The 22,596-nt window shown below is 65.4% G+C and overlaps 1 protein-coding gene across 1 annotated transcript in view; it reads right to left on the bottom strand.

Annotated features, from left to right (window-relative positions):
- Positions 1-22,596, bottom strand: part of SLC6A9 (solute carrier family 6 member 9) — a 52,312-nt gene that overhangs the window by 6,083 nt on the left and 23,633 nt on the right. The window contains exons 3-12 of the mRNA XM_073357961.2: positions 10,883-11,039; positions 9,983-10,114; positions 7,542-7,797; positions 6,849-6,981; positions 5,667-5,801; positions 5,067-5,170; positions 3,258-3,495; positions 1,716-1,850; positions 1,154-1,253; positions 223-323 (exon numbers count right to left, since the gene is read on the bottom strand). Of these exons, the coding sequence (XP_073214062.1) occupies positions 223-323; positions 1,154-1,253; positions 1,716-1,850; positions 3,258-3,495; positions 5,067-5,170; positions 5,667-5,801; positions 6,849-6,981; positions 7,542-7,797; positions 9,983-10,114; positions 10,883-11,039 (1,491 nt within the window). The remainder of the gene's footprint in view (positions 1-222; positions 324-1,153; positions 1,254-1,715; positions 1,851-3,257; positions 3,496-5,066; positions 5,171-5,666; positions 5,802-6,848; positions 6,982-7,541; positions 7,798-9,982; positions 10,115-10,882; positions 11,040-22,596) is intronic.

Raw genomic sequence — 22,596 nt, 5'->3', positions numbered from 1 at the left:
CCTGCCCTCACACCCCCGTTGGCTGGCACACCCCTCTCCCCAGGCTGGCATCCCCCGTGGGCTGGCAACCCCCTGCCTTTCCCTCACCCCTCTATGGGCTGGCACAGATCTCCACACCCCCCCTCCCCACGGTCTGTCACATCCCTTGCCCAGCCCTCCCACCCCCCCATGGCCTGGCCCCCCCCCGCCCCAACCCTGCCACAGGAGGGGCGCAGCACTTACGAAGATGATGGCGGGCGAGAAGAACCTCCAGCAGATTTGGAAGAAGAGAGGAGGCGGGAAGCCCAGCATCATCTCGATGTCCTTGAAGTAGTTCCGGTGTCCTGGTGGGAGCAGACAGGGACACTCACTAGGAGAACAGCGCCTGGGGGTTTGGGGGCAGGCGATGCCGCCTGAATGCACACGCACTCCCTGGGAAACCTGGATCTGGGTTGGAACCACCGCGCACAGTGCTCAATTTGTGCCAGGGCCTGGCAGGTCAGAGCCCCGGCACCTCCGGGCCTGGCACTTCAGAGCCCCGGCACCTCCGGGCCTGGCAGGTCAGAGCCCCGGCACCGCTGGGCCTGGCAGGTCAGAGCCCCGGCACCTCCAGGCCTGGCACTTCACAACCCCGGCACCGCTGGGCCTGGCAGGTCAGAGCCCCGGCACCTCCGGGCCTGGCAGGTCAGAGCCCCGGCACCGCTGGGCCTGGCAGGTCAGAGCCCCGGCACCGCTGGGCTTGCTGCAGCAGTTATGAATATAAAACAATTGCTTGAGCCCTGGCACCTCTTCCATAATAAATGAAATACTGCCGGCACCCCCTGCCCATCGCCAGCACCCCCAGTTCGGGAGCTCAGCCCTGCACCCCACAGAGCAACACAGAGAGGCAGGGGCCAGTGGGAACAGAACCCAGGAGTCCTGGCTCCCTCCCCCCCGCCATTAGACTCCATTCCCTGCCCAGGGCTGGGGATGGAACCCAGGAGTCCTGCTCCTGTCTGGCACTGCCCTGAGAGCTGCTCTTTGGGCATGCGGCCCAGCCAATCAGAACGTGGCCTATTCCTGATGACTCTGGTGTCTGTGACAGCTGGGCTCCCATTGGCTGCTGACAGGCCAGGTGCCCCACCTGTGACCGCGGGGGCCACCGTTGCCGTGGCGCCAGCAGGTGGGGACCTACCGTAGATGTACATGATGGAGACGCACATGATGCAGGAGATGATGACCAGGGAGAAGCTGGCGGCGTAATTGTCCATCAGCAGGAGCCAGTATATCCCAGCCTGGAGAGAGCGGGGGTCAGAGTCAGATAGTCTGGGGACCGCCTTCCTCACCTGATGGGGACCAGCTGGAGCTAGACGTTGCAAAGCGGAGCCAGCCTGCACACCCTGAGCCTGGCAGGAGCCCGGCGCGCATCACCAACACCCTAAGTTCTGCTCGCTGCTTTCCATCAGCCAGGCTCGTCTGGCCCACTGCTTCAGTTCAGGCCTCAGGCCAGGCCCATGTCTCCGGCTCGCTCTCCCCCACACTGCCCAGCAGGCTCCGTAACGCGCCCACGCGGGGCCCACGGGTGGGGAGCAGACAGACCAAGGGGGCAGGAAGGAAGGGGGCTGGGGGAAGAGCCCCTGGGGCACTGGAGGGACAGTGGGGGGGAGGGGGCGGGTCAAAGGGGGCTCAGCAGGGCGAGCCCCCACAGGGCATTGGCGGGTGCCCTGGTGCCCATGCAGGGAGCCCCGCGCCCGTACCTGGGTGGTGAGTGGGACGCCCAGCAGGAAGCCCACCACGGCCATGCCCAGCGTCACAAACATCTTCCTGCGGATGATCCAGTCGTTCCCCACCTCGTCCACAATGGCCGTCACCAGCGTCTCCAGCAGGCAGAACTGGGCAGGGAGCCAGGGTCAGCCAGTGCCTGGCCTGGGCATGGTGCCCCCGGCTCCTCAGGCTGCCCCCAGCCCCCCCCCGGCTGCCCCCCAGCCCCTCATGCTGCCCCCCAGTCCCCCCAGCTGCCCCCAACTCCTCTCGCTGCCCCCAGCCCCCTCCGGCTGCCCCCCAACTCCCCCGGCTCCTCACGCTGCCCCCCAGCCCCCTCCGGCTGCCCCCAACTCCCCCAGCTCCTCACACTGCCCCCAGCCCCCCGGCTGCCCCCCAACTCCCCCGGCTCCTCACGCTGCCCCCCAGCCTCCTCCGGCTGCCCCCCAACTCCCCCGGCTCCTCACGCTGCCCCCCAGCCCCCTCCGGCTGCCCCCCAACTCCCCCGGCTCCTCACGCTGCCCCCCAGCCTCCTCCGGCTGCCCCCCAACTCCCCCGGCTCCTCACGCTGCCCCCCAGCCCCCTCCGGCTGCCCCCAACTCCCCCAGCTCCTCACACTGCCCCCAGCCCCCCGGCTGCCCCCCAACTCCCCCGGCTCTTCAGGCTGCCCCCCAGCCCCTCCAGCTTTCCAGGCTGCCCCCAGCGCCCTCAGCTGCCCCCCCAGTCCCCCCCCCCGCTGCCCCCAACCCCCTGTGCCCTTCCCTTCCCCCTGTGGCCCCTCCTCTCACCCCCGCTGCCCTTTCCATCCCCCAGGACCCCTCCCTGCACCCCCCTCTGCCCTCCCCACCCCCTGCGGCCACTCCCCTCCCCCCTCTGCCCTCCCCACCCCCTTGTGCCCCTTCCCCGCACCCCCTCTGCCCTTTCCATCCCCCTGGGGCCTCATCCTGCACCTCTCTCTGCCCTTTCCACCCCCTTAGGGCCTCTCCCCACACCCCCTCTGCCCTTCCCACCCTCCTGGGGCCTCTCCCCACACCCCCTCTGCCCTCCCCACCCCCTGCGGCCTCTTCCCTCCCCCCTCTGCCCTTCCCACCCCCCTGGGGCCCCTCCCCTCACCCCTCCCCTCACCCCCCCCACCCCCTGCGGCCTCTTCGCTCCCCCCTCTGCCCTTCCCACCCTCCTGGGGCCTCTCCCCACACCCCCTCTGCCCTCCCCACCCCCTGCGGCCTCTTCCCTCCCCCCTCTGCCCTTCCCACCCTCCTGGGGCCTCTCCTCACACCCCCTCCCCGCCCTCCCCACCCCCTGCGGCCTCTTCCCTCCCCCCTCTGCCCTTCCCACCCCCCTGGGGCCCCTCCCCTCACCCCTCCCCTCACCCCCCCACCCCCTGCGGCCTCTTCCCTCCCCCCTCTGCCCTTCCCACCCCCCTGGGGCCCCTCCCCTCACCCCCCCACCCCCTGCGGCCTCTTCGCTCCCCCCTCTGCCCTCCCCACCCCTCTGGCGCCCCTCCCCTCCCCTCCCCCCTCTGCCCCAGGCCCTGGTACCTGCGTGCCCAGCCCCAGCAGGATGAGCATGAAGAAGAAGAGGATGGACCAGAGGGGCGAGATGGGCAGCAGCGTCAGGGCCTCGGGGTAGGCCACGAAGGCCAGGCCAGGCCCATGGTCGGCCACCTGGGAGACGTCCACGCCCAGGTGCTGGGCCATGAAGCCCAGGATGGAGAAGATGACGAAGCCGGCGTAGACGCTGGTGGCACAGTTGGTGACGCTGATGATGATGCTGTCCCTGCAGGGAGGGCGGGTCAGAGAGCCGGGGGGCTCGGTGCACCGGGGGACGGGGACCTGACCTGGCCGGCTGGGGATGGCTGGGTGCAGTCAGGACGGGGGCTCAGCGCAGACAGAGCAGGGGGAGTGAGAAGGGGTAGGGGGGCTCTGGCCACCGGGGTTGGGGAGAGAATTCACCTGGCAGAGGGTGGGGTCGGGGAGGGGGGGTGTGGCCTGGGGGGAACACAGCCAGGCAGAGGGAAGTGGGGGGTGCAGTGGGACCGCGGAGGTGGGAGTTGGGGGCATGGCCCAGCAGCGGGGTGAGAGTTACGGGGGCATGGCCTGGCAGGGTGGGAGTCGGGGGGGCATGGCCCAGGCAGGGGGTGGGAGTCAGGGGGAGTGGCCCAGCAGGGGGGTGGGAGTCAGGGGGCATGGCCCAGCAGGCATGGGAGTCGGGGGATGTGGCCCAGCAGGAGTGGGAGTCGGGGGGCGTGGCCCAGCAGGGGGGTGGGAGTCGGGGGGTGTGGCCCAGCAGGGAGGTGGGAGTCGGGGGGGCATGGCCCAGGCAGGGGGTGGGAGTCAGGGGGAGTGGCCCAGCAGGGGGGTGGGAGTCGGGGGGAGTGGCCCAGCAGGGGGGTGGGAGTCGGGGGGCATGGCCCAGGCAGGGGGTGGGAGTCAGGGGGAGTGGCCCAGCAGGGGGGTGGGAGTCGGGGGGAGTGGCGGAACAGGGAATGGGAGTCAAGGGGTGTGACCCAGCAGGGAGGTGGGAGTCAGGGGGCATGGCCCAGCAGGCATGGGAGTCGGGGGATGTGGCCCAGCAGGAGTGGGAGTCGGGGGGCGTGGCCCAGCAGGGGGGTGGGAGTCGGGGGGTGTGGCCCAGCAGGGAGGTGGGAGTCGGGGGGTGTGGCCCAGCAGGGGGGTGGGAGTCGGGGGGCGTGGCCCAGCAGGGGGTGGGAGTCGGGGGGTGTGGCCCAGCAGGGGGGTGGGAGTCGGGGGGGGGTGTCCCAGCAGGGAGGTGGGAGTCGCATGATGTGGCTCAGCAGGGGGGTGGTAGTCGGGCGGTGTGGCCCAGTAGGGGGGGTGGGAGTTGGGGGGCATGGCCCATCAGGAGTGGGAGTCGGGGGGTGTGACCCAGCAGGGGCGTGGGAGTCAAGGGGCGTGGCCCAGCGGGGGGGTGGGAGTCAGGGGGTGTGTCCCAGCAGGGGGGTGGGAGTCAGGGGGTGTGTCCCAGCAGGGGGGTGGGAGTCGGGGGTGTGGCTCAGCAGGGGGGTGGGAGTCGGGGGGCGTGGCTCAGCAGGGGGGTGGGAGTCGGGTGATGTGGCCCAGCAGGGAGGTGGGAGTCGGGCGGCGTGGCTCAGCAGGGCGGTGGGAGTCGGGCGGCGTGGCCCAGCAGGGGGTGGGAGTCGGGCAGCGTGGCCCAGCAGGGGGGTGGGAGTCGGGCAGCGTGGCCCAGCAGGGGGGTGGGAGTCGGGCAGCGTGGCTCAGCAGGGGGGTGGGAGTCGGGCGGCGTGGCCCAGCAGGGGGTGGGAGTCGGGCAGCGTGGCCCAGCAGGGGCTGGGAGTTGGGGGCGTGGCCTGGGCAGGCGTGGCTCACCTGTAGCAGTTGTTGTGGAACTTGTTGTAGGATGCCATGGTGATGAGCCCCCCCCAGGCGCAGCCCAGGGAGTAGAAGATCTGGGAGGCAGCGTCTCCCCAGACCTGGCAGACACAGAGATGTTACCACTGGCAGAGAGGGCACCGGGCTTTCCCCTACACAATGCCATGGGGCAGGAGCCCAGCCCCGGGTCACCCTCACATCACACAGCCAGTGTTGGTAGCTGGAGATGGCCCAGGGCTGAATAGTGGGGGGCTGCGGGTCGGGACCGAGGGGCGCTGGCAGCGCTGTGGGCCAGGGGCTGGGCTAGCAGGGGGCCTGGCTTCAGCCTGGGGTCAGGCCCATGTGGGACCCAATGCTGCCTCCTCACGGCTCCTGTGTGGCCAAGAGTCTTTCCCTTCCCCTCCCGTCTGTCTTTGGGGCAGGGCGGGGGACCTGGTGACCACACTGGGGGCCAGGAGCCCGGGTGAGGCGTTCCTGTGGTGTTCACAGCCGGGCCTGAGCAAGGGAAGGATCCTGTGCCCCAGGGAGGGGCAGGACCCCCTGCCCAGTGGGGACTGACACCGCACTGGGTGCTGGAAGGGCAGAGCTCAGACCCACCTTGGCATCCAGGATCTTGTCCCACTGGGGCGTCAGGTAGTACATGATCCCGGTGACGGCGCCCTCCAGGGTGATGCCGCGCACAAAGAGGATGGTGAGCACCACGTAGGGGAAGGTGGCTGTGAAGTACACCACCTGGACGGACGGACAGACAGCCGCGGCTCAGCCACGGCCCCCCACCCCTGTCCAGCCCAGCCAGGGAGCGAGGAGGGGCCCCCCATGGGCACCTGTGTCGGGGGGCTTGCTGCACAGAGCTGCACTGCGGAACGGGGGTGCTGGAGCCTGGAGGCGGTGGGGCCGCGGGGCTTGCCCTGGAGGAAGGGGGCAGGGCCCCTTGGGGGGCCAGTGCACTGATGGTTCCTCCAAGGGTAGGGCTTAAATTCTCATTGAGTATTTCCTGGAGCCCCCCACCCCCACCCCTCAACATGCCATAAAAATTCTAGGGCCCAGTGGGTGGGGCTCCGGGTCCGGGCTTCGGCCGCTGGGCTGGGCGGGGTGTGTGGGAGCTTGGGGCTTCAGCCCTGCAGGGCAGTGGGACTCTGGGCTTTAGCCATGGGGACGGGGGGCAGGGGGGTGCTGGGGCTAGTGGCTTCTGCCCCACGGGTAAGAAAATATTTCCTGGAGCTCTGCCCCACACAGCTCCGGCTGGACTGAAGCCCTCTCCAAGGGACAGCTGAAAAGCTGGGGTGTAGCACAGAGCCTGTGGGTCTGGGACCAGGCACAAGGGAAGAGGAGACAAACATGGGGAGGGGAGGAGCCAGGCACAGGGAGGGGAGGAGCTATGGAGGGGGAGGAGCTAGGCTTAGGGAGGGGAGGAGCTATGGAGGGGGAGGGGCCAGGCTCAGGTAGGGGAGGAGCTATGGAGAGGGGAGGAGCCAGGCACAGGGAGGGGAGGAGCTATGGAGAGGGAGGAGCCAGGCTCAAGGAGGGGAGGAGCTATGGAGGGGGTGGAGCCAGGCTCAGGGATGGGAGGAGCTACGGAGGGGAAGGAGCCAGGCTCAGGGAGGGGCTATAGAGGGGGAGGAGCCAGGCTCAGGGAGGGGAGGAGCTATGGAGGGGGAGGAGCCAGGCTCAGGGGGGAGGAGCTATGGAGGGGGAGGAGCCAGGCCCAGGGAGGGGAGGAGCTATGGAGGGGGCGGAGCCAGGCCCAGGGAGGGGAGGGGGAGGACAGACTCTACTTGCTTTTCCTGATGACTTGACGCCCTTGAAGAGGCAGAGGAAGACGATGACCCAGGAGATGCCCAGGCAGCCCAGCAGGGGGAGCCGCACCTCGCCCAGGTTCCCGATGTCGTCCGAGAGCTTCAGCACGTACCGCCTGCGCCACGGGGACACAGCGCGTGAGAGGCCAGCTGCAGCCGTCTGCCAGCCCCCCGCCCCGGAGCCCCACCCCTCTGCCCCGGAGCCCCGCCCCCCGCCCCGGAGCCCCGCCCCTCTGCCCCGGAGCCCCCCGCCTCTGCCCCGGAGCCCCACCCCCCGCCCCGGAGCCCCCCCCTCTGCCCCGGAGCCCCACCCCACTGCCACGGAGCCCCACCCCTTTACCCCAGAGCCCCACGCCTCTTCCCCGGAGTCCCACCTGTTTGCCCCAGAGCCCCACCCCTGTGCCCCAGAGCCCCACCCCTCTGCCCTGGAGCCCCCACTCTGTTCCAAAGCCCCGCCCCTCTTCCCTGGAGCCCCACCCTGGACCTCTGCTCTGGCCACAGCAGCCCTGCCCCTCCCCCAGAGCCCTCAGCCCTCTGCAATGGGGAGTGCAATCCCCTCTGCTCTAGGCCGTCAGGAGACCCTGACCCCCGTCCCCACTGCCAGCGAGGCCCGGGTTTCCCCTGTGCCTGGCAAGGCCAGGCTGGGCTCTGCTTCAGGGCCCCGTGGGGCTGGCACCTCCAGAACTCCTCGCTGGGGCTGGTGCGCTTGAGCGTGTGGTTGAGGAGCTGGGTGAGGTTGAGGGGGGGCGCGGCGGAACCATTGGCGGCGTCCAGCACCCCGGAGCAGTCGGGCGTGTTCCAGGGGTTGGTGCAGTAGGTCCAGGGCAGCACCCGCGTCATGGAGGAGAAGAAGTAGTAGAAGGCGAGGCAGATCACCACGTTGTAGTAGATGCCAATGTACGTGGAGACCACCATCATCCCATAGCCCACGCCTGGGGGGACAGGCAGCACGTGAGGGGAGGGGCAGACCTGGGGGGACGAGCATGTACGTGCAAGTGCGGAACAGGAGTGAGGGCAGGGTGAGTGTGCAAAACGAGTGGGGTTGTACCAGAGCAAGTATGTGTGTGTGCGAGTAAGTGTGCAACAATTGTGTTCACATATAAGTGTGTATTAATGTGTGCAACAAGTGTGTGTCTGTGTGACGAAGTGGGACTGTTCTTAATGTTTCCTCTGAATAGTGTGGGGGTGCCTCAGTTTCCCCTAGGCAGTTCTTAAGTATCTAGGTGGTGGGATAAGGGTGTATGATCGTTGCAGAGCCCTAAAGGGCAGGTGTGTGCAGGGGTCTGGACACAGAGAATGGCCGAAACCCTGTTTCCTGGCAACTGATGGCCTGGGCCCTTCCCCCCTGGGAGGTGAGAGCTAAAGGGTTGGAGAACAAAGGAATCCGGTGCCCTCCTGGCCCGGGAAAGGGACAAAGCCCAGAGGAGGAGGGGCTGGAGGGAGTTTCAGTTTGGGCTGGCTGAGACATGGAGTGAAGGGCAGACGGGGTTGTCTGGCTCACTGCCCCCCAAAATGGACCCAGCTGAGGGGTCCTGTTCTCTGCACCTGCAAGCTCTGTGTTAGACCATGTTCCTGTCGTCTAATAAACCTTCTGTTTTACTGGCTGGCTGAGAGTCACGTCTGACTGTGGAGTTGTGGGGCAGGACCCTCTGGCTTCCCCAGGACCCCACCTGGGCGGACTCGCTGGGGGAAGCGCACGGAGGGGCAGAGGAGGCTGAATGCTCCGAGGTCAGACCCAGGAAGGGGGAAGCCGGGTGAGCTGTGTGTCCTGCAGACAGGCTGCTCCCGAAGAGGAGACTTCCCCAGAGTCCTGCCTGGCTTCATGGGGAGCAGTCCCAGAGCATCGCCCGGGGACTCCGTGACACATGCAAACACGTGTGTGCATGTGCATGTGCAAGAGTGTGTCAGAGCACGTGTGAACATACAGGTGAGTATGCAATGAGGCTGTTCAGAGATGAGTGTGTTAGTGTACAGCAGTGAATGGGTGAGTGTGTGCATGTGAATGGACAAGCTGGGTGTGTTTACAGGGTCAAGGGTGTAAGAAAGTGTACACATGAGCATGCAATAAGAGTGTATGCACAGGTGAGTGTGCAGGTTGAGTGTACAGGAGCAAGCATGCCAAAGTGTGTGCAGCCTGTGGGCGTGTTGGTGCATGAGAGGCAGCACACGTGCACATGTTGATGGTGTAGGAGAGCATGGAGGAGTGTGAATGGGTGTGTGCAAACCTGAGCGTGTGCTCCCAAGAGCATCTGAGGGCAGGTGCGTGAGCATGAGGAGGGCTGGGCATGAGTGTGCACACAGCCAGACATAAGTGTGCATGGGGGGCATGAACGTGCGCAGGGCCGGGTGTGTGCATGTGCTGGGGTGGGCGTGAGTGTGCACAGGGCCAGGGGTGAGTGTGCACTGGGGGGCATGAGTGTGCACAGGGTGAGCATGAGCGTGCACAGGGTGGTTGAGAGTATGCACTGGGCAGGGCATTAGTGTGCACTGGGCAGGGCATGAGCATGTGCAGGACCGGGCATGAGTGTGTGCAGGGTGGTTGTGAGCATGCACAGGGCAGGCATGAGCGTGCTCAGGGTGAGCATGCAGAGGTCAGGTGTGAGCAGGCATAAGTGTGCACAGGTTAGGTGTAAGCATGGGCAGGGTGGGCATGAGCGTGCACAGGGCTGGGCATGAGCGTGTTCAGGGTGGGCATGAGTGCACTGGGGTGTACAAAGGGCAGGCATGAGTGTTCACTGGGTGGGCATAAGTATGCACAGTCTGGGCATGAGAGTGCACTGAATGGATGTGAGCATCCACAGTCTGGGTGTGAGTGTGCACAGGGCAGGTGCGCGCGTGCACAGGGCAGGCATGAGCGTGCACAGTCTCGGCGTGAGCATGCTCAGTCTGGGTGCAAGCGTGCACAGAGCAGGCGTGAGCGTGCCCAGGGTGGGCATGAGCGTGCCCAGGGTGTCGGTGAGTGTGCACAGGGCAGGTGTGAGCATGCAGAGTCTGGGCGTGAGAGTGCGCTGGGTGGACGTGAGTGTGCAAGGGCAGGTGTGAGCAGGCAGAGTCTGGGTGTGAGTGTGCGCTGGGCGGGTGTAAGCGTGCACAGGGCAGGCGTGAGCGCCCTCTCACCTTTGAACATGGGGCTGATCCTCCAGACGCCCAGGCAGCCCTGGCTGGCGAACTGGCCGAAGGAGAGCTCCATGAAGAAGAGGGGGATGCCGCAGAAAACCAGCATGATGAAGTAGGGGAACATGAAGGCTCCTGGCGGGAGGCGCAGAGAGGTGAGGGTGGGGCAGGGCCAGGGCGGGCTGGGGCCCGTTGCCCTCTGGCCCTGAGAGCCAGCCCTGGGCTGCAATACCAGCCCCCCTGCTGACCCCGCCCGCTCCCTGCAGCCCAGCGCCCCCCTGCTGACCCCTGCCCACGCCCCGTAGCCCAGCACCCCCCGCAGCCCAGTGTCCCCTTGCTGACCCCGCCTGCTCCCTGTAGCCCAGCGTCCCTCGCAGCCCAGTGCCCCCTGCTGACCCCACCCTGCTCTCCATAGCCCAGCGCCCCCCTGCTGACCCCTCCCACAGCCCAGCACCCCCCACAGCCCAGTGGCCCCTGCTGACCCCACCCTGCTCCCCGCAGCCCAGCGCCCCCCGTAGCCCAGTGCCCCCCTGCTGACCCCACCCTGCTCCCTGCAGCCCAGCGCCCCCCTGCTGACCCCACCCTGCTCCCTGCAGCCCAGCGCCCCCCTGCTGACCCCACCCTGCTCCCTGCAGCCCAGCACCCCCCTGCTGACCCCTCCCGCAGCCCAGCACCCCCCGCAGCCCAGTGTCCCCTGCTGACCCCACCCTGCTCCCTCAGCCCAGTGTCCCCTGCTGACCCAGCCCGCTCCCCGCAGCCCAGCGCCCCCCTGCTGACCCCTCCCGCAGCCCAGCACCCCCCGCAGCCCAGTGTCCCCTGCTGACCCCACCCTGCTCCCCGCAGCCCAGCACCCCCCTGCTGACCCCTCCCACTCCTGCTGCCAGGCCGCACAGGGGCACGCACCTCCCCCATTGCGGTAGCAGAGGTAGGGGAAACGCCACACGTTGCCCAGCCCCACGGCGTAGCCCACACTCGTCAGCACAAACTCAATCTGGTTGGTCCAGTTGCCCCGTTTCACGTTCTCGTCTCTCTTGGTCACCTCCCCAGGGACGGCGCCATTCTGCGGAGAGAGGGGGCAGGTGCCATTAGCAATGGGGTGCCCCCCAGGGCCCTGCCCAGCTGGAAGCAGCCCCCCCGTGGGAGAAAATGGGGGAGGGGAGATACTGCGCTAAGCAGCCAGCTTCCCCCCTATCCCGGCCCCCGTGGCTGCTCCAATCCTCCTCCCTGGATGCGGGGGCCCCCAGCCCTGCAGGGATGGGGGAGGACCCCGGCCCCTGTAGGGAGGAGGAGGGGGACCCCGGCTCTGCAGAGAGGGGGCAGGGGAGGGGGACTCCAGCCCCTGCAGGGGGAGGAGGCAGTGGGTCCCCAGCTGTGCCCCCTGCCCCCCGCCCCTGCTGCAGGGAAGCTGGAGTCTGCGACTCATACAAAGCAGGGCTGAGCCGAGGAAGCACAAAGCCGCCTCTGTTCCCACGGTCCCCCCGCCCCCCGGCCCAGCCTGCGGGGCCGCGCTGGGCAGCCGGAGCCTCCGGCACGGTGAGCTTAGAGCTGCGGGGGGAGGGGATTGACCCCCCAGGCCCCCCCACATCCACAGGTGGGTGGCAAAGTGACACCCCCAAGGGTGGGGACAGCAGCGGTGCCAGAAAGCTGGCACTGGGGGGCTGGGGGCCAGGACTCCTGGGTTCCCACCCCAGCTCGGGGAGCAGGGGCTCTCAGCTTTGCCAGGCTCCTGTACCCCTTGCAGGGGCTGAGGTGTGTGGTGCCCCCCAAGTTACACCTCACTTAAAAACCCTTGATCCAGACTCAGACACGAAACTACAGACGTGCCCCAGCTGCTGGTACTGGACCATTTCCTCCGTTCTCCTGGTACCGAATCAGGAGAAATCGATGGGCTGGAATACAACACTGGCCTTGTGTGTCAGTGTGTAGCACACCCAGCACTAGGCACAGCTCCCTGACTGAGCAACCGGAGCTTGTACTGACTCGGCCGGTGCTTCTCATTGGCCCAGGCAAATCCCTTTCCCCCAGCAGAGCTCGGGACCCCCGGGGTACATGCATCCCTGGCTGAGACCCACTGCGCCATGGGAAAGTGTCTCCCCCATCTTCTGGTGCTGGGAGGACAAGAGCCCCGACCTCCCTTCTCCGGCCCGGTCAGCAGGGCCGTGGGTCTCAACCTGGGGTACCCCTGGGGCACGCAGAGGTCCTGCAGGGGGCATGTCAACTCATCTAGGTCAGTGTTTCTCACGCTGGGGTTGTGACCCCCAGGGGGGTTATAGGGCAGGTTTAGGGGGCTGGCATTAAGGGGCAAGTGCACGGGGCCCCACAGGGGTGGGACGAAGTGGGACTGTTCTTAATGTTTCCTCTGAACAGTGTGGGGGTGCCTCAGTTTCCCCTGTGCAGTTCTCAAGTATCTAGGTGGTGGGGTAAGGGTGTATGATCCTTGCAGAGCCCTAGAGGGCAGGTGTGTGTAGGGGTCTGGACACAGACAATGGCCGACACCCTGTTTCCTGGCCACGGATGGTCTGGGCCCTTCCCCCCTGCAAGGTGAGAGCTAAAGGGTTGGAGAACAAAAGAATCAGGTGCCCTCCTGGCCCGGGAAAGGGGAAAGCCCAGAGGAGGAGGGGCTGGAGGGGGAGGCAGTTTGGGGCTGGCTGCGGACATGGAGTGAAGGGCAGACGTGGTTGTCTGGCTCACTGCCCCCCAAAATGGACCCGGCTGAGGGGTCCTGTTCTCTGCACCTGCAAGCTCTGTGTTAGACCATGTTCCTGTCGTCTAATAAACCTTCTGTTTTACTGGCTGGCTGAGAGTCAGGTCTGACTGCGGAGTTGGGGGGCAGGACCCTCTGGCTTCCCCAGGACCCCGCGTGGGTGGACTCGCTGTGGGAAGCGCATGGAGGGGCAGAGGAGGCTGAATGCTCCAAGGTCAGACCCAGGAAGGTGGAAGCCATGTGAACTTCTTGCCCTGGAGACAGTCTGCTCCCCGAGAGAGAAGAGTCCTGCCTGGCTTCGTAGGGAGCAGTTCCAGAGTATCGCCCAGGGACTCCGTGACAACTGGTGGGAGCGGTGGGATCTACTGCACCCCGCGGATGGCGCTTTCTGCAGTAAGTGACGGAGGAGCAGTAAAACGAAGGGGGATTGCCGAGGACCAGGCCTGCTGAAGGCTCAGAGATGAGCGGTTTTGGGGGGCGGTTAACCCCTGGGAGTGTGTGACCAGCGAGAAGTACTGTGCAGTAATGGGATCCCCCTGGGGACTGCGATGAGCAGTCCTAGGGGCGGAGGAGCCTGCGGCTTGGCCCTGGGAGAGAGAAGGACTTTTGCAGTAACAGGGGCCCCCTGGGGATCGCAGCGAGCAGTCCAAGGGGCGGAGGAGTCTGCAGCTCGACCCTGGCAAAGAGGTGGTGACCTCGAGAAGGGCTGGCACACGAGGGGTTCTCCCTGGAAACCGTGGGGAGCTGAGAGCACACAGGCCTGTGAGTCCACAACAACTTGGGAAGAGCGGAGTGATGGCCTGTCACCGTCTCCTGAAGAAGGACATTGTAACCCGGTGCAGAAAGAGAGGGTCGTGCGTTGGAAAGTTCACCAAAGCAGAGTTAATCGTGCAGCTGGAGGAGGATGACCGCTCTAAGGAGCAGATTCCTGACCCCAAATGGGGCAATAGCAGGATCTGGGAGCAGCTGGAGTGGTAGCCAGGCATCCCCAAGACTCCTGTCCCCGACCAGACGGGGGTCTTCACGATCGGGTTCCCCATCAGGGGATCAGAGACGGACGGGATTGGAGCTGAGTCCGAGAGAGCAAGAGGACTGTGAGAGACAGCGCGAGCCCGAGAAAGAGCTGCAGAAGCAGCATGAACTGGCGATGGTGGAGTGGAGAGGCATAGGGGACCTCCCAGGGTGAGTGGGGATAGACCCCCGGGAGCCAGTTCTGCAGGGAACCTCAAGACTAAATTGCTGCCCCTGGTTAAGGAGGTGGGGGATGTGGATGCCACCTCACTGCCTTTGAGCAGGCCGGCGATTTGAACCAGGGGGACCCTGCGGAAAAGCCCTGGTGTCTAGCTCCCTTGCTGGGTCCCAAGGCCATAAACTCCGTCAGCCAGATGGGTGGGGAGGTGGACAGCTCCCACTCCTGACCCCAACCTATATGTCTGTGGAGTTTCCTGGGCTCAGGCCCCTTGGACCCCCAGTGGGAGTAGAAGGTGATGGTCAATGGGGAGACATTCCTGGGGTTTCAGAGTAGCAGCCGTGTTAGTCTGTATTCGCAAAAAGAAAAGGAGGACTTGTGGCACCTTGGAGACTAACCAATGTATTTGAGCATAAGCTTTCGTGAGCTACAGCTCACTTCATCAGATGCATTCAGTGGAAAATACAGTGGGGAGATCTATATACACAGAGAACATGAAACAATGGGTGTGACCATACACACTGTAACCAGAGTGATCACCTAAGGTGAGCTATTACCAGCAGGAGAGCAGGGGCGGGGACCTATTGTCGTGATAATCAAGGGGGGCCATTTCCAGCAGTTGACAAGAAAGTCTGAGGAACAGTGGGGGTGGGGGGGGGTTGGGGGGGAAGGGGGATGGGGAATAAACATGGGGAAATAGTTTTACTTTGTTGTAATGACGCATCCACTCCCAGTCTTTATCCAAGCCTAATGTAATGGTGTCCAGTTTGCAAATTAATTCCAATTCAGCAGTCTCTCGTTGGAGTCTGTTTTTGAAGTTTTGTTGTTGAAGAATTGCCACTTTTAGGTCTATAATCGAGTGACCAGAGAGATTGAAGTGACTGGTTTTTGAATGTTATAATTCTTGACATCTGATTTGTGTCCATTTATTCTTTTACGTAGAGACTGCCCAGTTTGACCAATGTACATGGCAGAGGGGCATTGCTGGCACATGATGGCATAGATCACATTGGTAGAATTATAACATTCAAAACCAGTCGGAGAACACGTCAATCTCTCTGGTCACTCGATAGGTGCAGGCTCAGATGGAGGAAGGCAGATGGCTCAGCAGCAGGGCGCTGGGACAGTGTGTGTCCAGGGCTGATTTGGGAGCAAGTCACTTCTAAGGGAGGTGAAACGTGGGGTCCGCAAGACAAGCCAGCTCCCTGCCAGGGGTCCCAGTCTGGGCAGACTGAGAGGCGCTGCCATACAGCCTGTGTTAGCCTGCGGAACTGGCTGCCACAGGGAGTCGTCGAGGTCACAGGCTCGACTCAGAGAGGGATGAGGTGTGTGTCGGCCCAGAGTCATCACAGTTCACGCTCGCGCAGAGCATGAGGGGGGCGGACCCCCTCTCCAGGACAGGGTCCTGAAGCCGACCTCTGACCATGAGGGTCAGGGTGGGCCCTGGGTGGGGGATCGTCCCCCATCTGCTGCTGCGGGGTTCCTGCTCCCCCATCCACACACGGTGCTGGGCACTGCCGGCGCTGGGACAAGGGGCTGGATGGGCCAAGGGGAAGCGTGCGTGGTGAGCCCTGCACCCCGATGCTCGGAGCCCACGGGGACAGGGCTGCAGATGTCCTGATGAGACGGGGGGCAGTAGCAAGGTTGTGCGGGCACCCAGCCCACCCTGCTGGGAGAGGGGGGGAATCGGGAGGGGCACCTGGGTTCTAGGTCACCCCAGGCACCACCAGAGGGGAGACCAGACCGGCTCCTGGGGGAGCTCTAGGCCCCCCTGCAAGCCCCATCCCCTGCTGTGAGAGAAGTCCCTGGCACCCCTGCCCAGAGAATGCACAGCGGAGATTACGGGGTCCGGGGCTGCTCTCAGTTACGCCTGCGCCCAGCTTTGCACCCCCCAGCAGGGGCCCTGGGCCCTGTCCCATGGCACCGAGAGCTCAGTGGCAGGGCGGGAGCTGGGTGCCCGATGCCAGGTGGGCACTTCCAGCACATCCCAGAATGAGCTCATTCTCTGGGGGCAAGAATGGCGCTTTGTCCCGGGCCTAAGGCCCCCTCCTGCTGCGGGGCGGCTGGTGTCGGCGCTGTGTTGGGCTCACAATGCAGCCTCACACCAGGGCCCAACAAAGGAGCGGCTGCGGCTGGCGGCAGCCTGGGGGGCCCAGCACCCTGCAAGCGAGGCAGGGAGATGGCACCCCAGGGCTGGGCAGGGAGATGGCACCCCAGGGCTTTAGGGGATCTGTGTCTCCTTGCCCCTGGGGGCACCAGGTGAGCTCTCAGCCCTGCACTGGGAGCTGAGGGGAGGCCGGCCGTTCGCCCCGCAGCACGTGTGGCCTCCGATCGCTAACAGCTGCTGTGAGCGCCCTGCCAATGCAGCCGTGGCTTCGGATCTGCCTCAGGCGCAGGGGCACCGGACCGTATTATTCCATTATTCCATTAGCAGCCGGGCGGCTGCAGCCACTTATCCGGCACGGCTCGGCCAAGCCAGCATCTGCTGAGAGCCGCCCAGCCCCACCACCGCTGCCCCCCAGCCGAGACCCAGCCTGGGCAGGGGGACGGGCGGGATGTCCTACCCCCAGAGATAAGCCACAGCCCCATTGAGCCAGTGGGCATCCTGGCCCCAGGGCTGTGAATGGGGGTCCCCCAGCTCACAGGGCATGGGAGGGGGCGCGTCGGGGCTCTCTTCTCCCAGCCTGCCCCATTCCCGGTGGGCCCCCAGTCCCTGCCCTGCCACATGCCACATGGGCACTCAGAGCCCAGCAGATCTGGAGTGGGGCACTTGGCCCTCCCTGCTGCGCACCAGGGCCCAGGGCGGCTCTCCAGCCCCACACACTGCAGGAGGCTGCCAGCCCATGCCTCGCCCTGCCACTCCCAGAGCCTTCGATGCTGACCCATGGCGGGTGCAATGGGGGCTGTGTGGGAGCCTGGCCTAGGGGGGCAGGAAGTGACCCCAACCCCCATCCCGGCAAGCTTGAGACACGAGGCTGGCCCTGCATGTGACCGGGCCACACAGCTGCTTGCCCCATTTGCGGGGTTACATGCCTGGCTGCCCAGCCTGCGTGGGGGGCACGAGGTGCACAACTGCGTAGGGATTTCAGCATGGAGCTGTGAGCTGAGAGCAGCGCCCGGCTCGTCTCTGGAGCGCCCGGCTCGTCTCTGGAGCGCCCGGCTCGTCTCTGCAGCGCCCGGCTGAGGGAACAGCTGCCCACATCTCCCGCAGCCCCCGCAGTCCTCTTCTATCCTGTAGGCCTTTACCTCTGCCCTCTGGGCCTGCCTGGGCCCCTCTTGCCCCCCACAGGCAGGGAGCCGGGGGCTGGCACGTGCGGCGAGCAGGTCTCCCTGGGTGCTGCCAGCCCCTCTGCGAGACGGGGTATGCCGGCCCTGACCCCTTTGCCGGGGGAGGAGGAATGGGGAGGGGGGGGGAGACTGCAGCCCACATGCGCAGGCTAATTGCCTGATTGACTTGCAGAGCAGTGGAAGAACTGCTAATGAGGCTGGCTGCTGTTCAGCCTAATCAGCAGCAGCGTCCCTGGGCCAGGGGCTGGGCGCTGCCCTCGCGAGTGAAGCCACGAGGAGTCAGGTTCAGAGCCAGGCGATGACCCTGGGGGCAGCCGTGCCAGGGGAGTGCCCGGTGCCTGGCATGGGGGCCCTGGCTCCATGGGCAGCCCCTTGCAGCACTAAGGGGGGCAAGGGGGCAAAGCAGCCTGTCGGGCCAGGCCCAGCGCCCCGGCCCCTGCCACGAGGCCCTATCTGCCCCCCTGCCCTGGCAGACAGGGCCCTCAAGCTCTGCTCCCGGGGGAGAGGCCCAGAGCCCAAGTCCTACTCACCCCACGACCTCACGGGGCGCAATGTTGCCACAGTCATGCCCAGCCAATGAGACGCGGCGGGACGCCAGGGCCGTGCCTATGGCCCTCACCCCACCTTGGCCCTGCCTTGGCCTGGGCCAGGCACCTGGGACCCCTGCCTGGGCCCCCTGGGAAGAGCCCTGCCCCGGGAGAGACGCGCCAGCCCCTGCCGTGAGCCCAGCCGCGGGCAGTCCCAGTGCGCGGCCAGGCCTGTTGGACAGGGGCACCTGCGTGCCAGGGAGCACGGCAGCCCATCCCGGCGCAGGCCCGAGCTGTCGGCACCCACTGCCCCGTGCCCCACACTGCTTGGATCCCGCACGCCCCCGGCCCCCCGGCGGCTGCCTCCCCAGCTCGGTCCGCGTCGCTCCCACAGCCAGCCATGGACAGGCCCCCGCCTGCCTCCCCCCGCAGCCTGCAGGACACACGCGCCCCTGCCCCTGCCCACCTCAGCCCTGAAGCAAACGCAGCCACAACACAGGCCCCACTGGGAACCCGGCAACCAGCGTAACCAGAGCCACGGCCCCCCGTGGTCCCTGGCACCAGCCCGGCTCGAAGGTGGCTCTGCTCTGAGCCCCGACGCACAGGGGGCCTCGCTCACAGCCAGGCCCCGTGGACTGAGTCCGGCTGACGGCAGTGGGTGCGCACACGCTTACACACACACGCTTACACATGCTTACACACATGCATGCTTACACGCACACACACTTACACACACTTACACATGCTTACACACACTTACACACATGCATGCTTGCGCGCACACACTTACACACATGATTACACATGCATGCTTACACGCACGCACACACGTTTACACACATGCATGCTTACATGCACGCACACACTTGCACGCACACGCTTACACACACAGTTACACACATGCATGCTTACACACACGCACACACTTACACACACACTTACACACATGCATGCGCACATGCACATGCACACTTACACACGCACTTACACACATGCATGCTTACGCGCACACGCTTGCACACATGCTTACACACATGCATGCTTACATGCACGCACTTACACACACTTGCACGCACTTACTCACACGCTTACACACACACGCTTACACACATGCATGCTTACACACACTTACATGCACACTTACACACACACTTACACACATGCATGCTTACACGCACACGCACACACTTACACACACACGCTTACACGCACACCCCAGCACTGGTGCAGGTACACACACGCACCGGAGCCAGCTTATCCCAGCCCTTTGCCCTCCCTGGTGCCGGAGCCTCACCCTTCACACCGACGCCGGTGGGGTGGGCCAGGGCCAGGCGCTCCCTCCCGCAGGCCCCGGCGGGAAGGGACTTGCCCGACATCATGCATGGGCTAGGCGAGAACCCAGGCGTCCTGGCTCCTTCCCCTGCCTTCGCCAAACACCCCTCCCCCCAGGCTGGCCCAGTGAGCAGCACGTGAGGGCGGCCAGGGGGGCATCACGCCCCAACGTGCTCCCAGGCCCGTTACAGTCCGCAGCTCATAGTCTCAAAGGGCAGAAGGGGCCATCGTGATCCGGTCTGACCAGTACATGGCCCAGCCCCTCACCCCCCTTCCTGTAACAGACCTCAACCTCTGGCTGAGTCGCTGACGCCCTCGAGTCATGGGGTAGACGTCACAGTACAGAGCATCTGCCATGTACCCTCCTTCAAACCAGCGAGTGCCCTGTGCCCCGTGCTGCAGGGGAAGGCGAAACGCCCTCACGGTCTCTGCCAGTCTGACTCCGGGGAAATTCCTTCCCCACCCCAAACCTGGTGACCCGTTAGACCCTGAGCATGGCAAGACCCCCGCAGCAAGACACGCGGGCGAGAATTCTCTGCAGTGACTCAGAGCCCTCCCCACCTAGAGCCCCATCCCCGCCCGCCGGGGATGGCCCCACAGATGGGGGAGGGTGTGCTGGAGCACACACAGCCCTGGTCTGGCCCCAGGCCGGGCAGGCAACAGCACTCAGCCTGCCTGGTTCGGATCCTGCCACAGCAGCCTGCCCTAGGCAGCCCAGCCTGGCCGTGCGCCGCATCTCCCGGGACTGGGGTCTGGGCAGACGGGGGAATTAGCCGAGGGTCCGACTCCCTGCAGGGAGCTCCAGGCGCTGTCCCACCTCCCAGCGTCTGGGGTCACAAGCGTTTCCGGGGCCAGACTGATCCCTGACCTGACCCCAGCCCCCGCAGGGTCACTAGGCCAGACTGCCCCGAGTCACAACCGCGCCTCAGTCGGGAGTCACCCCCGGCGGTGCAGGGGGAGGAGCGGGTCACCAGGCCCAGGCTCTGGACCAGCTGCCCCCTCTCTGTGCCGGGGCCCGGCTGTGAGCCTCACTGGGGGCAGCAGCCAGGCCAGGGCGCCCTGGGCACCGAGAAACCCCCCCCCCCACATCATCAGCCTCTGGCACCAACCTCACAGCTGGTTCCCGTGGGGAGGGCTGTGAGGTCACAGGCAGAGAGCTGGGGGGGCACATGAGGTATAACCAGACGCTAATTAAATGTTTCTAAATAGCCAGTTCCCAGCCCTTCCCCCAGCAGCTCCTCCCCAGGGACACCCCCCAGCGCGGCTTGGGGGAGGGGACGCTGCACCGAGGGGGCCTTCCTGGGCCAGCCTGCCATCCTCTGGGTCCCAACCCTGCCCCGGGACAGGGAGCCCCACTGCAGCGCAGGCTCCGGGGAGGGGGTGCTGGGCTGACAGTCCAGCCACGGGGCGGGGGGCTGTTCGGCCCACGTGTCCTCCTCCCTTGGCAGCTCCTGGAGCCCGCTGGTGGGGGGCACTGCCTGCCCCGGGCCCATCTTCTCCTGCTCCTCTAGCTGCACGAGGACAGGGGCGCTCCGGGGTTGGCTGCAGGGGACGGCTCCTGCCAGCCTGCACCTCCTACGGCAGCTCGGGGCCCGGGCCGGCACTGGGCCCCTTTCTGCCCGCCACCCCGGTGCCACGCGAACCCGGCCACGGATCCCCTGCTGCAGACTGGGAGCAGGCTGGGCTCCACCCCAGCAGTGGGCGCGACTGTCTGTGTCACAGGCCACCCGAGAGGGGCAGATGAACACAGCAAATGTGTGTGTGTGTGTAACTGTGTGTGTAACTCTGCATCTGTGTGTAACTCTGCATCTGTGTGCAACTCTGTGTGTGTAACTCCCCTCCCCCAGATCTGCCGGTGCCCCTCACTCCTGACCCACAGCCCCTGCTATCCCAGCCCTGGGCTCCCCACACAAGGGCCTGTCTACATGGAGATATCTGAACCGATGCAAACCCCGGTGTGGATGTGCTGACTCCACCAAGACATGGCTCTGCCAGCCCCGGAGATGCAAAGACCCTGCAGCCAGATTGCGCCATGTCCCAACCGCCCGGCCAGTTTGGGGAAAGCTCAGCTTCCCTTCGGGGCCCTGGGCTTCCGTCCTCTCCACGTCCCCAGCGAGAAGCTGAGGCCATTCACATGGGGAGGACCCTGCCCAGATACCTCAGCCCTACTGCTCCCCTTGGATTGGCTTTAACTTCCTAAGCAGATACACGGCTGTTAAAGGGTTGCTGCGTTCCAGCCCAGAGCTGGCTGCAGCTCAGTGATGGGAGAGCGCAGAAGCCGACCACGCTGGGGCCAGGAGGGAGCGAGGGCCCAGGTGACAGAGCCACAGACTTTCAAGCAGGTCATTCCCCTTCCTCCCTGTCACAGAGTCCCCGGGTGATGCTCTGGAACTGCTCCCCATGAAGCCAGGCAGGAGTATCCTTTCTGTGAGCAGACTGTCTGCAGGACACACAGCTCACCCCGCTTCCCCCTTCCTGGGTCTGACCTCGGAGCATTCAGCCTCCTCTGCCCCTCTGTGTGCTTCCCCCAGCGAGTCCGCTCAGGCGGGGCTCCTGGGGAAGCCAGAGGGTCCTGCCCCCCAACTCCGCAGTCAGACGTGACTCTCAGCCAGCCAGTAAAACAGAGGTTTATTAGATGACGGGAACATGGTCTAAAACAGAGCTTGTAGGTGCAGAGAACCGGACCTCTCAGCTGGGTCCATCTTGGGGGGCAGTGAGCCAGACAAACCTGTCTGCCCTTCACTCCGTGTCTCCAGCCCGCCCCAAACTGAAACTCCCTCCAGCCCCCCCTCCTCTGGACTTTGTCCCTTTCCCGGGCCAGGAGGTCACCTGAGTCCTTTGTTCTCCAACCCCTTTAGCTCTCACCTCCCAGGGGGGAAGGGCCCAGGCCATCAGTGGCCAGGAAACAGGGTGTCGGCCATTCTCTGTGTCCAGACCCCTGCACACACCTGCCCTCTAGGGCTCTGCAATGATCATACACCCTTATTCCCACCACCTAGATACTTAAGAACTGCACAGGGGAAACTGAGGCACCCCCACACTATTCAGAGGAAACATTAAGAACAGTCCCACTTCGTCACATCCCCCAAAATCCCCAGCTGGAGGCTCTGCTCCTGCCTGGTGTTTCCACCCCTTGCTCCTGGATAGTGCAACCTGGGGCCAGGCGCTGCCTTCAAGGCCTGTCTTTGTCTGCTCTGCTGAAGGGAAACTGTGGCACAGAGTGGGACCGAGTCGCTGCAGCCAATGGCAGGCAAAGGCAAGGAGCTTGGTCCCCGGGCAGGGCAGCACCTGTTCAAAGCCCTTGTCTGCCACGGAACGGGTCAGGGCTGCTCTGCCCCTGTGGGCACAGGATGGCGCCGCAGGACTAGGGGACTGCAGCAGCTGGGCCGGGTCAGACACACTGGGCACCAGGGGGCACCAACTTAATTACACCCTCAAGCGAAGAGCGCCTCCCCACGCCCAGCCCTCCCCCGCATGTCCAGCTCTCCAGCCTATAACCCTGGCACCAGCAACTCAGACCCACCCTGGCCTCCTCCAGGCCAAGCTGGGCCTGAATCTCCCTGATTCTCTCTGCAGG

Source organism: Lepidochelys kempii, chromosome 8 (genome assembly GCF_965140285.1).
Source record: "Lepidochelys kempii isolate rLepKem1 chromosome 8, rLepKem1.hap1, whole genome shotgun sequence".
Lineage (NCBI taxonomy): Eukaryota > Metazoa > Chordata > Testudines > Cheloniidae > Lepidochelys > Lepidochelys kempii.
This window is presented reverse-complemented; position numbering and strand designations above follow the sequence as displayed.